We start from the raw sequence: 15597 nt of genomic DNA, 5'->3' as shown, positions 1-15597 counted from the left end.
TGTCCACAGCCTATTAAGAAATAGAACAGCCAGTCCTGCTGCATTCATACTTGTGCACACATAATTATATGTAACCTGTGTCTGTGAAAATCAATATAATCAGACGTTAATGTATTCACCTCCAAATGGTTTACAAGAGCTAGCATATACAGACAGACTTGAGGCTCATTTGTGTTATAATGTGTCTCACACTTTTAATTGTAATTACAGTATAATCGATGACATTGATCCTTTTTCTATTGAAAATTCTGGCTGTCCACTCCAAACTGATAACATAATAATAGAAATGACATTGAGGTGAACATGCAGTACACAGTTAAAAAGTGTGGTTAAAATTCAATTTATGTACAATTTAATCATTTCCACAGTGTAAATTCTTTCACATTTTTCTCCTATAACAACAGAACCAATATGCTAACATTCTATTAATTACTGTACTTACCATTATCGGTTGATCATTTCTCATCACTTGATAGGTGAGGTTGACTTTGATGTGACGTCTCCACCTCTTGTTACGTGTCATCCTGATCGAACCAATCACATGATCTCCAGGAAACACTTCAAGGGGCGTGTCCACCATTAGCAAATCTTGTTTCCAATGAGTCAACCTGTATTATACCATCATACAGGATAAAACTTTGACGTGGAAAATTCTAATAAACTTCTAACAGTTTATGTAAGGACACTTTTTATTCATTGATATATGGGAACATGTGATGTAATTCACAGGGTCATAGAATGGAAATACGTGAAACCGTAGGAAGCATGCCGTTGTGTGTGCAGTATGGGTAAACTGGCATGCTGTGTTCAACTGTTTGTATTAAGGTGGTCGCTTTATTAGGGTATCTAGATATTGAGCTATGTGCCATATGGCCAAAGCCATACAGGTACATGGTTTCACTGCACTAATAGTAAACACCATCTCTAGCATATAAACATTTAACCAATTTTTAACCACGTACTGCATGTTTACCTCAATGTCATTTCTAACATGGTATCAATATGGAGTGGACAGCCAGAAGATAAAGATTGCTACTTTTACAGACTTTGTAAAGATACTTTTCAATAGCGAATGCAACAGTATTATTGACGAAATAGTTACTGCACTGCTACTTACGGCTGATCAGGGCCAGTAGAGAGGATTACTGGACTTTCCCAAGATGGGATATCAGAGAACTCTACCTGGAACCACGATGCAAAACCATGCATCACTCCTGCCTTAGTAATGTTGTAGTCAAATTGTGAAGAGATGTCCTATGCAATGACTATAAAATCATCACAACACAACTAAGGTTACCTCAATATCAGAGAGATTGGTTGACTTTAAGTGAAGCTTTAAAATAGACTTTGTATCAGATAAACAATCTTTACTTTCAAGAGAATGATTGTAGATTGGAACAGAATAGAAGTGATCGTGTGCTAAAGGTCTGAAATACTATGATGGTAATAATTGTACAATACAAACGTACATGCATACATCAAAGGGGAGAAGTCCATTCCATACACATTTTTCCAAAATGTGATTTTGTCATCATACTCTTGTTGAGCAGTGCAAGGCACTAAATACAGTGTAGCATGTGATGGCCACATGACTCCATCCTGTTGAGGTGTGGCTGCACATGGGAGGGGAAACCATAGACTGCAACTTACTGGTTTAAGCCACTTGTCTCTTGCTATTAGTACACACTCCAACATCATCTCAAACTACATAGAAGAAAATGGTATTCACATAAGAATGTGTAAAACCAATCTCACACACACACACACACACACACACACACACACACACACACACACACACACACACACACACACACACACACACACACACAACACACACACACACACACACACACCACACACCAGGCTTGTTGTAATTACCCACTGAAAGTAATCAGTACAATTACAATTACTTTTTGAAACCAATCTAATGATTACAATTACAATTACTTCAGTATGTAATATAATGATTACTAATTACAATTACTACTGTAGGTGTGGGGTTAATAATCTGTGATATTTAAGTCATACTGGTTTTGATACTGCCTGCTTGTTTTAATACCGCCCGTTTGTTTTAATACCACCTGCATGCTTGTTTTAATACCGTCTGCTTGTTTTAATACCACCTGCTTGTTAAACCAGGCGCACGCCCACAGCCGGCCTTCGGCCGGCTGTGGGCATGCGCCTGGTTTACTGAAATTGTTTTCGTAAAAGTGTGTGTGTACCTATCTACCTATCTACCTATGTTTGTCCGTACGCACCCACGTGAGCAAAATCGTTTAATAACGATAAAAGCAGCTTTTACGTAAGAAGTAAAAGTGAAATGAAGTCTGTATTAAACTTCTGTACAGGTGAACTTTGCTCTGAGGTGGTTTCTTTTCGGCGGACTGAAATACGGGTGTGGTGACTTTCCTCAAACTACCTCCCCCTTGAGGTTTTCAGGCATTTAGCAACTGAAAAACAACGGTGCAGGCCTCGTACACTGCCAGGAATAGCCTATCGCTTCGAGTTGAAAGGGGGTGTATCCCTTATGTACGCGAACGAAAATGAAAAGCAGCTTTGAGGCTTTGTCGAGAGAATTTGTGGGAAAAACACGTTAGTCACACTATAAAACAGTTTAGAAGATAGTTTTGTGCGTAATATGTTGGTAAAAGCGGTTTATTTAACAAACGCTTCCTTAGCAGTGCATAGCAACGTAATTGAACGAATTACGAATATTTCATGAATTACGAAATACGAGAAATAGCTAATTATATTATTGCACAACCCAAACTACCCTATTGTAAAGTAGTAATACATAGTTGGTTAATTCATAGTAGTATATACTGTCTATGGTTATTCCAGATGAGTTAGCTAGCTGCATGGCGCCTGGTTTTTAGAAGTAGCACAACATCAACTTGTTTTAATACCGCCTGCTTGTTTTAATACCGCCTGCTTGTTTTAATACCGCCTGCTTGTTTTAATACCGCCTGCGCTTGTTTTAATACCGCCTGCTTGTTTTAATACCGCCTGCTTGTTTTAATACCGCCTGCGCTTGTTTTAATACCGCCTGCTTGTTTTAATACTGCAATACCATCTGGGCACTATGGCATCCCTGTGTGCTTGTTTCATCCCATATTTAGAAGGTAACCAGACATGTGACAATTAATGTTTGTAGGCAGCGGGAGTGTATAAACAGTGGAATGGACTACTGGAATGGTGGAATACTGGAATGGAATTTTTAAAAATTCAATATCTTTTTTTACATCCAAATAAGTACAACTCCTCCCCTTATGTAAGCAAATAAATAGGATTCCCCTTGAAGTCAGCTTATTTAGCATAATTCACCTCACCATAGACAAAGTTTACCAATATAATGTAGTGCAAAGTCAGTTGTGAACATGCACAATAGCAGTTTATTGGAAGACTCCTGACTTAACCCTTGTTCCCAAATGATAAAAAGTTAGCTAGCTAGCTGATTACATGAATGCATTGTAAAAGTACATTCACTATATAATGAAGTATTCATTTATTTATTAGCAACTTTATCAGTTAGGCGCTGGAGGGCAAACACAGAAGGCAGAGCCTGTACGAGGTGTTTACCACTAACCTAGGAACCTAAGCGAAAATCTTTGGGAAAAGTGAAATGCGACTGTCTTGTAAGCGTTTACAATGAGCCTTTTCCACAATTATGTCAGAAAACAAAATTTAAGAGTTCATTGTGGTAGTGCCATGTTGCACACTGAACTGAACTTTCATTACGACAGTTAGTTTCACACAAGTAATAAAGTATTGAGTAATAAGTCATACAAGTGTTGTGGTGAGGAAAAGTATGCTGACTTCAAGGGGAATCCTATTTATTTTTTCACATAAGGGGAGGAGTTGTACTTATTTGGATGTAAAAAATGATATTGAACTTTAAAAAATTCCATTCCACCATTCCAGTAGTCCATTCCACTGTTTATACACTCCCATAGGGGGGTGCTGATGTAGTCAGCTAACCAAACTATATGTAAACAAGTTTGTTAGTGGTAGTTTGTACCGGGAGTGTATAAACAGTGGAATGGAATACTGGAATGGTGGAATACTGGAATGGTGGAATGGAATTTTTTAAAGTTCAATATCATTTTTTACATCCAAATAAGTACAACTCCTCCCCTTATGTGAAAAAATAAATAGGATTCCCCTTGAAGTCAGCTTATTTAGCATAATTCACTTCACCATAGACAAAGTTTACTGATGTAATGTACTGTAAAGTCAGTTATGAACAAGCACAATAACAGTTTATTGGGAATACTAAGAAGACTCCGGACTTAACCCTTGTTCCCCCAAATGATAAAAAGTTAGCTAGCTAGCTGATTACATGAATGCATTGTAAAAGCACATTCACTGTACAATAAAGTGTTCATTTATTATCAACTCTACCAGTTAGGCACTGGAGGGTGAACACAGAATGCAGAGCCTGTACGAGGTGTTTACCACTAACCTAGGAACCTAAGCGAAAATTATTGGGAAAAGTGAAATGTGATCTTGTAAGCATTTACAATGGGCCTTTTCCACAATTATGTCAGAAAACAAAATTTAAGCCAAAGTTCATCATGGCAGTGCCATATTGCACACTGAACTGAACCATAGTTAGTTTCACACAAGTAATAAAGTATTGAGTTATAAGTCATACAAGTGTTGTGGTGAGGAAAAGTATGCTAAATGAGCTGATTTCAAGGGAAATTCTATTTATTTGCTTACATAAGGGGAGGAGTTGTACTTATTTGGATGTAAAAAATGATATTGAACTTTAAAAAATTCCATTCCGCCATTCCAGTATTCCACCATTCCAGTAGTCCATTCCACTGTTTATACACTCCCGTTTGTACCTGAGACTTGCTGAGCTACCATGGGTATTTGGTGCTTTTGTTGTGGTAAATGGCAGTTACTTTAATACCAATAGCTTTTACATTAATATTGTGATACTTTTTATGGAAGGTATACCGTTTGCTATTTTTCAATACCGCCCAGCACTAATTGGGGTACAACAATAACTTACTTACAGTTCTCCAGCATTAATCTTAAGGTATGTCTATTAACTCTTCAAACTTTTTTGGCAATAGTCTACATATATTTTGGTCTGAGAACATTGCCACTATGGTTGAATACACACTCAAATGGTACAAATGTTGCTGCTATTCTTTGCTATTGTACTTAAAATGGGATATTTATTTGCTTTTATCTTCCAAATTTTTAAAGGGCTTTCATCCTTTGTAAACTCTGTGTCATCCAGATACATTTAAATGTTTCTCTACTATTGAACATTATGTACCCCATGGGTATCCCATACTGTACATAAAATATTAAATTATGAGGTCAACAAATACATGACATTGAATTTCAATAATTTACGGTAGCTATATGGGCCACATGTTATACACATGGGATTGTGTACATTGTATAGTTAAGTTATGGAGTAGTACTTTTATATAGCGTAACTTTGATTACTTAAATTAAATTACATAATGATTATTGACTGAACAGCTAATTATATTACTTTTATGCTCAGTGAGCAATTACAATTATGATTACAATTACTTGAAAATTGCTAATGATTAGTAATTAATTATGATTACAATTACAACAAGCCAACACACACACACACACACACACACACACACACACACACACACACACACACACACACACACACACACTTACTATTAAAAATGTTCCCATCCATTCTGATAAGATAAGATCCACCTTCTCAGGAAGAACAGCCTCCTCCATCTTACAATGGAACACACTGACCACTCCCTCCAGACTGTTCTGACATACCACAGCCTCAGCATGTTCAGCTATCTCACTAGCCTCCACACCAAACACCTAGTGGTATAGTATGTGTAAAATGATTGCATAAGAGATTTTTTTTGTTAAATAGTTGCTATATTATTCAGCACAATCTAGCTACAGTACTTAACCAAGCAAAAAAAGATAGCATTACTAAGTGGATCCCGGCAACACACTTGTTAGTTCAACTTTCTTTATTCATGCTAGAACAACATGAACACCACATTTACAAAAAAACAATCATTTCTTGTACAAGTAATTACTAAATGTCCATGGTCCTTTATGCAATAAGTTTTCACACACCAGATCTGTGAAAACCACGCAAGCCTAAAATTTACAGTGTAAGCATTGAATACAAGGGGTGAAATATTTCTGCAAGTTTTCAAAATGCTTTATTCATAGCGAAGAAAGGGTCTAACAATAAAACCTGGATATTTTATTATTCGCCTACTCAAGAGGAGCTTGATCATTGCAGTAGACACTGCAAGTTATTGGCATTTGCTTACATCAAAACAATAGTACATGATCAACCTTTCTTCACTAGCTTTGCCTTTGTGTATGTAGCAACGAAAAGTGACACAAGGAATACTTACCCAGTAATCGATTCCCCTATTCATGGCAAACACAATGGTAATTTCAACTCCATATGTCATTCTGTTTGTAAGTTACAACCATTATAGAAAGTGCCTGTAATTAATTTTCCCTGTACTTGTTTTGTTGTACAAATGGATTTTTCTGTTGTTGCTAGAGAGATCATCTCCTCACGTGACCAGGAGAGTTGCAACAGAAATCGTCGTCTTTCACTGGCCGCGGTACTCATAATTCTACCCTTAAACGCTGTTGTACCGTGGCACTTTTAACGGTACCACTAAAGGCGAGCGTAATTACCATTGTTACAGTCGTTTGTAGCTTTTTTTGTAATATAGGTGGGCACTAACTGGAAATGCCATTCAAGAGACCAAGATCACCCAATACTACGCCAGAGAAATCATCAGATAAGTCGGCTAAAGTAGATGTATGTGTTAAATGTAATGAAACGGTGGTTGAAGATTGTATTTCCTGTGATTGGTGCTCTGAATGGGAGCATAGATCCTGTGCTTCGATTCAAGAAAGGGACTTTGAGCTATGTAATTATGAAAATGTTGCATTTTTTGCTATCGTTGCTTGCCAGATGTCTCAAAAGCCCTCTCACTTTACAACACCTATTCCAAACTTGATGCTGAGTTCGAAAAGAGATTTCAGTCTATGGAAGATAAGTTTCACAAAGGAATCGGTCACCATCTTACTAAATGCTTTGAAGCAGCTAATTTAGCAGCCTTGGAGGACACTTGTAAAAAGCTACAAACATCAGTTAAAGACTTATCAACAAAAATTAATGACCTGTCCACCTCTAGCAGTAACCTTCAGATGGAAATTGAAAGTACCTCAGTATCTTTAAACCCAACCCAATCTAGTTCTGCAGCTGCTCCCCCAGCCGGCTCTGCTTTAAGTATAATTGATGAACTTGCTGACCGTGACAGAAGAAAAAAGAACATGATTGTTTATCCTGCTCCAAACAAAAGTGATAGTGATTCATTTACTGCTATGTGTTCTTCTGTTTTCAATGGTCCATATGCTATCACAAAATCAGTACGATTGGGGAAAAAGCTGCCTAACAAACACAGGCCTCTGTTATTGTGCTTAGAACACGAAGAAGACAAACTTACGTTGCTTTCTCGCTCTTACCTTCTACGCCATAATGATTCCTACAAGAACGTGTTCATAGCCCCGGACAGAACCAGGTTTGAGAGAGAAAAACATAAGAAACTGCTTTCTGAACTTAAACACAGACGCTCACAAGGTGAGGTTGACCTAATAATCCGTAATGGAGCTATAATCACCAAACCTGCTAGAGGTATATAACACAGCTACTCACAACTCTGTACCTACTACAAACCAACATTCCTGACAACTTTAAAAATGGCCTGAGTAACTGTTCCATCTCTCATACATCGGATTTAAACTATAGCAGCCAATTTGATTCTTCTCCTGGCCCCTGCACTTTTGATAACTCTGATTCCCCCTGAAATTAGTTTTAAACTACCATGGCTTGCCATTGCTAATTTTTGTAGTGTTAGAAACAAACAAGCTGAATTGGAATTGTTTCTAGATAATCAAGATATTCACTCATTAATAGGAACTGAATCGCACTTAAACGATACAATTTTTGATTCAGAAGTTTTCCCCAGAAACTATTCTGTATTCAGAAAGGATAGAAATATTCATGGAGGAGGAGTATTTATCCTAGTTGAAAAATCCATACCATCATCAATTCTAGAGATAGACTCAACTTGTGAAGTTATCTGGGTCCTTTTACATCTCCAACATTCTCATGACATCATCCTGGGAGCTTTCTATGCTCCTCCAAATTCTCCATCATCTGTATGGGATGAGCTTTCTGAAAGCTTAACACAAGTAAGGCAAAAATTTCCAACCACAATGATCGTATTGGGAGGTGACTTTAATTGTCCTGGGGTGGATTGGTCGTCTGGTTCACTTATGGACTCTTACGTAACATTAACTTTCCAAGAATCCTTGATAACACTAGCTCATGATTTTATGTTGGAGCAAACTGTTAATTTGCCAACCAGAGGTAATAACATTTTAGATTTGTGCTTTACCACCCACCCTGACTATATCCATCAGTGTATAACAGTATCAGGCTTCAGTGACCATGAGACAGTTATTGTAGAACTGGCCAATCTTCAGGTTGGCCACAAGAATGTTCAGAAGAAAATATACCTTTATAATAGAGCAAACTGGGATATAATTAGGGAAAAGGTCTCTACAGTTTCAGACATGTATTTAACTTTGAATGAAAATAGCTCTAGAACTGTGGAACAAAATTGGAACTTTATTCATGAAAGCATTCTACAAATCGTTAAAGACCATATTCCAGCTAAGCAAATATCTACATTAAGTCGCTTACCATGGATGACCTCTCAACTCAAAAGGCTGATTAAAAGAAAACAACGTTTGTATAAGCGAGCTAAACGATTTAAACGCCTTTCTGATTGGAAAGCATATAAAGACATGCAATCCCAAGTACGATCTGCTTTAAAGCAACAGCGCCTTAAATATCTTACTAGTAGTCTAAACTCAGATTGTGACAATAGCAGAAGAAAAACATTTTGGAGGTTTATAAAGTCTCAAAAGCAGGATACAACTGGCATTAGCACATTACAGACACCTACTGATCAAGTAACTACACCCAAAGAAATTGCAGAAACTTTAAATAACCAGTTTAAATCGGTCTTTACAGTAGAGGACTTGGAAAGCATCCCTGAAATGCCAGCGTCCTCATATCCATCTATAAACAACATTGATATATCACCAAATGGGGTTTTCAAAATACTATCTGAGTTGGATCCCTATAAATCCCCTGGCCCTGATGCTATCTCTGGACATTTAGTAAAACAAACTGCTGCTGAAATTACTCCGATGCTGACCCATCTCTTTCAACAATCTTTGTCCGCTGGTGTGGTCCCTAGACAATGGAAACTAGCACATGTCACTCCCATTTTCAAATCTGGCAAAAGAACTGTCCCACAAAACTACCGACCAGTATCTCTGACATCAATCATTTGCAAAGCAATGGAACATATACTCACAAGTCAAATTATGAAACACTTGGAAGCTCATGATATCTTAGTCCCCTGTCAATTCGGCTTTAGATCAAGGCATTCCTGTGAATCGCAGTTGCTTACTGTTACTGATGACTTTGCAAAAGCATTGAATAATAAACTCCAAGTAGATGTTGGTATACTAGACCTGTCCAAAGCATTTGATAAAGTTCCACATAAAAGACTGCTAAGCAAAATTGAATTCTATGGCATTAGAGGCAAGATTTTAAAATGGCTAGAGTCTTTCTTGAGAAATCGCTACCAACAAGTTGTCGTAGATGGTTCCTTTTCTAATTATTGTAAAGTCACATCGGGAGTACCACAAGGCTCAGTTTTGGGTCCTACCTTGTTCTTACTGTACATAAATGATATAACTGAGGGTATTAGTAGCCAAATGAAACTCTTTGCAGATGATTGCTTAATATACAAAGTTATTCACAGTTCAACAGACCATCAAACACTCCAACAAGACTTGACAATACTGTCAAAGTGGGCAGATAAATGGCAAATGGCTTTTAACATCAGCAAATGTAAGATAATGCAAATTTCTAATCACCATAACAAAAGTTTATTTTCGTATGTAATGAATGGCACCTCACTGGCAGTTACAGAACAACATTTGTATCTTGGAGTAAAGTTACATCACAGACTTTCATGGAAGCCACATATAGATTACATCTGCAATAAGGCAAACAGAGCTGTTGGTTTTTTGCGACGAAATCTACAGCATTGTCCTAGCCATCTACGTGAGCTAGCATATAAACAATTTGTCTTGCCTATTTTAGAGTATTGTTCCCCAATATGGGATCCATATCACCAAACCAACATAAATCAAGTAGAGATGGTCCAACATAGAGCTGCTCGTTTTGTCACAGGTCAACCATGGAGACGAAATAATAGAGACAGCATCACTAACATCCTTGAAAACTTGCAATGGCCTACACTACAAGAACGTCGCAAATCAGCTAGACTAGTTTTACTATATAAAGTACTACATGATTTATTAATTATACCGAACTGTTATCTCCCATTTAAATCTACTGTATTACGGACCCGACACTCACACAACTTTAAACTAGTACCTAACCAACCAAGAATTGATGTATATAAATATTCCTTCCTCCCAAGAACTGTACCAGAATGGAATAGATTAGATGCTGAGATTATTGAGACTGACTGTGTTGAAGAATTTAAGCAAAAATTAGCCCCTTTTATGTATATGGTTAAGTAACTTATCGTAATTGTATATATTTTTATAGTTTATTATTGTAATTGTACATATGTATATAATTAAGTAACTTGTCGTAATTGTACATACTTATATAGTTAAGTAACTAATTGAAATTGTACACATGTAATTGCACATCAGCATTATACCCCTGGAGGGTCCTGCTGATTAACAATAAATAATAATAATACTTTTGTAGATTGTAACTTCTGAAGCTAATAGCATACAAGGCTGAAACTTTGCCAAAGCATACACTTGGATAAGTAGATAATAAATGTTTAATAAACAGGAATTTGAAAAATGCGTGATTGTAATACTCTGGGTTACTTGTGCCAATAGCTGAAACCTCTATAACCTGACAGTCAAACTGGTCGATTACCAAAGTGATATTGCACATAGCAAAAGTATTATCGGTGTGCAGCAAACAGTATCAGATCCAGAAGTGTTCTGGATAATATAGGAGACAGCGTCTCTCAGAACAATTTATTTTTTGCACTTCAGAAAAAGTAATAATTGTTTTAATATGGACTAATTTCATGAATAAAGACATGAGTATACACATTAATTCACATTAATTAGTCAGAGCACCATAAACAGTTCAAGAACATCTGGACTGACCTCCACTATGGTCATAAGTTGAATGATTTTCATACCCCTCTCCAACAATAGCCAAACATGCCCACACATGCAAGAAATCTACAAACTTAATTAAGAAACCACTATAGAGGTTTTACATAATTACAATGTGACTTTTTATCCCCTCAACAATTTCATACAATATAGCATCAAATTTAACAATTCAATGTTGTGCCTTGCAGTATTTTGTGTTCCTGGCAAACATATAATATCAAAATGTAGTTTAGTCTTGTGACAGAGCTTGGAAAAAAAAATTTGCTACAATATACATTGGAATCAAAAGCTGTCCATAATTTAAGAAAAAGTGCTATATGTAGACCATTGCAAAAAAGGTTTCATGTTATGATATTGCACTGTGTAGCATGTATACAAACATACCTTCTTAGCCCCACCCACTTTTGCAGCCAATAAGCTCATTATTCCAGTGCCACACCCAACGTCCAGCACTACCTGATAAAACAAAAATACAGATCATGTGATAACTGTGTCACACCTCCCTAGACCTTGTCTTTAATGAAGTGTGCAGCTTCCTTGATAGCTGATTGGTACGCTGTCATACGAGGTTGGTCCTTTAACATCTCCAAGTGAAGCTTCTACAAGAGTATAAACAGGTGTAGCCAATTACAAGTCAACAGATGAGCTTCTAATGAATTTAAATGTCTACATGCTGTTTGTTCTATTAGAGTATGTATAATACTACATTGACCTCAACAATACTGCATAGAAGGAAACATTGGTGGGGGAAAACTTTGGTGAATTTGGTGAGTTGCTACAAATTCGACAAAGTCTAACCCTCATAGTGCCTGAGATTAGTGTCTTTATAGCACTTGAATTCGCTAAAGTTTATTTTGCCAAATGCAATTTAGCTTACTATTTGCCGAAGTTTCCCTCTATATGGTACACAGGAACATGTTTCTCTGGTTATTAATGGCCTTCCTGTTGTAAGTGTACAGTAAACTTGACCAATCAAATAGACAAGATTTGATAATACAGTAATGGCCAACCACACTGATAGTGAGCTGAACAGCATTTTACACACTTACTAGATTGCCGTAGCTACCAAAGTACTCCTCATTCTCCCATTGGTCAATTGGTTCTGGGGGTGTAGGGGAAAGATGGTTGCCAGGCACGTAACCATAACTACCACCCAGCTCTGCCCACCACCACTCAGAGTTGGCCTGTTCCAACACATTCACGCAATCTCCATACTCCAATGGCAACTAAAACATCAAATTACACAACTCCTCACTATTGGGAACTACTAAATACGAGATTAAATACCTGGTTGGAATCTATAGCAATGAAGTCGCTTTTAGCATAGTAGAGTAGTTTAGATGTTCCGTTAACTTCTCCTACATGGCAATGATCATTCAACAATTCTGGTAGCGAGTCAGAGTTTGGAACAGGTGGTGCAGCTGACATTTAGAATGATCGACTTCGAGATCGACTTAGAATGCATAATTTAATCCAATTAGAGAGCATCATAACTCAGCAGGCACGTGAGTTACCTTTCAAAGCGAGGTTCTGTGAGAGGTATTGAATCACACCATGGAACGATGGAAATGTTTAGCTAACTGCTTTTGATTAAAATGAAGTTGCAAGTGAGTGGCCACATCCAGAAATGGCAACAGATATTAACAAGAGACTACGTGTACGCGCGTAGAGAATAAATTTTGTTTTTGTTGCTATTGGCAACAGTAAATATGTACGGCGGGGAAGAAGAAGGCGAAGATCCCGCATCTTTCGCCATTCACTTCGCTGAAGGTGAAGCACTAGCAAAGCAGGGAGAGTACAGGAAGGCGATAGAAAGCTACACCAAGGTATGGTCTTCATTAACAGGTGTGGTCCAATGATGTAGGCCCGTTGATAGACACTAGATATTCAAGCGAATGAGAAGTCATGTCTAGTTGCGAGGTCGAAGTGTCATCTTCAAATAGGAGATGCAGAGGCAGCATTACAAGATGCTGAAGCATCTCTGAGAGAAGATAAGAATTATCATCGAGTGAGCCACAAAATTCCAAAAAGAAAGATTCTTCACTTTTGTTTTGTTTCAGGGCTTGTTCCAGAAGGCTAATTCCTTATATCAATTGGGTGACTTTGAGTATGCACTAGTTTATTATCATCGTGGCAGCAAGCTTCGACCCGACCTCACTGAGTTTACACAGGGTATCCATAAGGCTCAGGAAGCTATCAACAATTCTATTGGAAGTGAGTCCCATTTTGTTATGCTGTCAAACTATGTGTCCGGTCATAGCTCCTGAGCAATGCCACTTGGAGAAGATTGGGGATCTAAGTTGGTTCCAACAGCAAACAGATATGGTCAGTTTATATTATGGCTCATATCAGTTGATGTGTTGTTCTAACAGTCCAACAAAAAGGTGGTAAGAGGAAGCCAGTAACAAGACCTACAATGCAGGCTAAATCAAAAGTTGGTGGAGCCGCATTTCAGAAAAGTGTTGCTTCAGACAAAACTATGAAACATGTAGGTGATACCATACAACCTAAATATTTCGAGGGGGGAAATTTTTGCTGATTTTGTGGTTTTGGGGGTTATCAGCGAAAATTTTAGCCTTGAAATATTTAGACCTCCATATAGTCTAATCCATTTAGGGAGTGTTTGCAAATCCGTGAAATTTTTATTTTTAGCAGCATTGCTCAACCTCAAAATATTTAGGCTAGACGGTATACAGTAGTCATGGAGCCCATAACAAATCTAATTTTTTTATCTACAGTTACTAGCTGAGCTCTATGTGGATCGAGAATATATGAGCAGTTTACTAAAGGACCAGAGTAAGAAATACATTTTGTCCAGCTATACCATACGATTGTATCACTACTACTACTACTAACAGATCTATTGCTGAACAGTAAGAGTACCAAGTTGATGGATTTGATTCAGGATGGCCTTGTTTACCTGGATACTCGTGCTGATTTCTGGCGACAACAAAAGCCAATGTATGCTCGCAAGAGGGAACAGCAATTACGCAGGATAAAACCATCTCTAACTAAACCAGTTGGAGCATCAGGCAGGGACTACACAAAATTTATTCTAAAATCACTGGAAGAAATTGATACAGGTATGGTTGGTTGATAGTGTTTTGATTCTACTGTGATGCTACAGCCCTGGAGAATGGTGATGCAGAGAATAGTCTCAAACAAGCACGAGCCGTCCTGAAAACTGTACAGTCACTCAATGAAAAAGATGTCCCCAGCAAATACGAGTTCATGGCTAGCCTTTATTCCTCCATCGGCAATGCCCAGGTGGAAATGGGAGAGGCTGACAAAGCAATGGAGAGTTATTCAAAGGACTACCAACTATCAACAAATAACAAGTGAGTATCTGTCAAGGTGGATATACCATGTAATGCTTTTGTACTAGATTATCATGTGAAGCTCTGTCAAGAGCACTAGACAACCTAGGGAGGGTGTATTCTATTAAAGGAGACCACAAGAAGGTCATTGAACAGTAAGAAATATTTCAGAAACAATATAGTAGTTATAATAACTATGTGCTTGTAGCTGGAAGCTGAAGTTGCCAATGGTGGAATCAGCTGAAGAGAGTACATGGTTATTCCATGAGATAGGAAGATGTCATTTAGAACTGGGAAATTTTGAAGAAGCTGAAGAATATGGTGAGAAATCACTGGGGTCTGCTGAACAAGCTCAAGATACACAATGGCAGTTGAATGCTACAGTACTCAAGGCACAATCTCAAGGTATAATATGACCATCACACTATTTACGTATTTCATTGAAATATTGCTGTATTAATTATGCAGTGAAGATGGATGATTATGTCAACACAGCAGAAACATTTGAACAAGCCTTAAAGCTAGCTGTACTAATGGGAGATGAGCAAGCACAGGATGCCCTCAAGATGGCTCTCAAAGACGTGAGCAGCAAAGCAGTCCAGGGGCTATCAAAGAAAGAAGAGGATTGTGAGGCTGACAAACAAGATACTACCAAACAAGATGAGGACAATAAGCAAACTGATGAAGAAAGTAAACAAGATAATGAGGATAGTAAGCAAGATGACGGCAAGCAGGATGAAACTAGTATGGGAGAAGACAACGAAGCCAAAGATGATGACAGCAAGCCTGTTAATGGTGAAGATGAGCAATAATAACTTGTGTATTCGCGAAAATTGTATAGTGCAAAGTGTAAACAAACAACAATAATAACAGTTTTGGGGGGTTTCCCGTATACAATAATATCCGGGGGGTATACTGTCTTCCTGGTATTAAAAATGATGTCAAG

General features: G+C 37.6%; 2 protein-coding genes across 4 annotated transcripts; one reads left to right on the top strand and one right to left on the bottom strand.

Moving 5' to 3' along the window:
• Window positions 1–255: 255 nt before the first annotated feature.
• Window positions 256–12979, bottom strand: LOC136241663 (protein arginine N-methyltransferase 2-like). Of its 2 annotated transcripts, none has more exons than XM_066032911.1 (11): window positions 12622–12979; window positions 12384–12560; window positions 11844–11933; window positions 11719–11790; window positions 5686–5850; window positions 1651–1704; window positions 1470–1599; window positions 1298–1419; window positions 1118–1254; window positions 443–608; window positions 256–392 (listed from the first exon to the last, which is right to left on the bottom strand). In XM_066032911.1, exons 1-11 carry the CDS (start codon window positions 12760–12762, stop codon window positions 357–359), a joined length of 1290 nt encoding a protein of 429 aa, XP_065888983.1. In that variant the 5' UTR covers window positions 12763–12979; the 3' UTR covers window positions 256–356. The 2 variants fall into 2 exon arrangements, with proteins under 2 accessions (XP_065888983.1, XP_065888982.1); XM_066032910.1 differs by having other exon boundaries at window positions 1298–1427; window positions 1478–1599; window positions 12622–12977.
• LOC136241661 (outer dynein arm-docking complex subunit 4-like) lies at window positions 12816–15523 on the top strand. 2 transcript variants are annotated; one of them, XM_066032905.1, is made up of 10 exons: window positions 12816–13160; window positions 13211–13342; window positions 13395–13548; window positions 13595–13659; window positions 14073–14130; window positions 14193–14417; window positions 14462–14672; window positions 14720–14806; window positions 14860–15056; window positions 15120–15523. In XM_066032905.1, the coding sequence occupies exons 1-10, from the start codon at window positions 13044–13046 to the stop codon at window positions 15461–15463; spliced, it is 1590 nt and encodes a 529-aa protein (XP_065888977.1). In that variant the 5' UTR covers window positions 12816–13043; the 3' UTR covers window positions 15464–15523. The 2 variants fall into 2 exon arrangements, with proteins under 2 accessions (XP_065888977.1, XP_065888978.1); XM_066032906.1 differs by lacking the exons at window positions 12816–13160; window positions 13211–13342 and adding an exon at window positions 13707–13822 and having other exon boundaries at window positions 13406–13548.
• Window positions 15524–15597: the final 74 nt, after the last annotated feature.

Source organism: Dysidea avara, chromosome 12 (genome assembly GCF_963678975.1).
Source record: "Dysidea avara chromosome 12, odDysAvar1.4, whole genome shotgun sequence".
In the NCBI taxonomy this organism is placed as follows: Eukaryota; Metazoa; Porifera; class Demospongiae; order Dictyoceratida; family Dysideidae; genus Dysidea; species Dysidea avara.
This window is presented reverse-complemented; position numbering and strand designations above follow the sequence as displayed.

What these genes read in the sequence shown, in the direction of transcription:
- LOC136241661 (XM_066032905.1), top strand. Translation starts at nt 13,044, where the DNA reads ATGTACGGCGGGGAAGAAGAAGGCGAAGATCCCGCATCTTTCGCCATT. An exon ending in ACTGGAAGAAATTGATACAG is followed by an intron (nt 14,418 to 14,461) that starts GTATGGTTGGTT and finishes GTGATGCTACAG; the next exon opens with CCCTGGAGAATGGTGATGCA. An exon ending in CACAAGAAGGTCATTGAACA is followed by an intron (nt 14,807 to 14,859) that starts GTAAGAAATATT and finishes ATGTGCTTGTAG; the next exon opens with CTGGAAGCTGAAGTTGCCAA.
- LOC136241663 (XM_066032911.1), bottom strand. Translation starts at nt 12,762, where the DNA reads ATGTCAGCTGCACCACCTGTTCCAAACTCTGACTCGCTACCAGAATTG. An exon ending in GGATGGGAACATTTTTAATA is followed by an intron (nt 1,705 to 5,685) that starts GTAAGTGTGTGT and finishes TCTTCTATGTAG; the next exon opens with TTTGAGATGATGTTGGAGTG. An exon ending in GAAATGATCAACCGATAATG is followed by an intron (nt 393 to 442) that starts GTAAGTACAGTA and finishes CTGTTGTTATAG; the next exon opens with GAGAAAAATGTGAAAGAATT.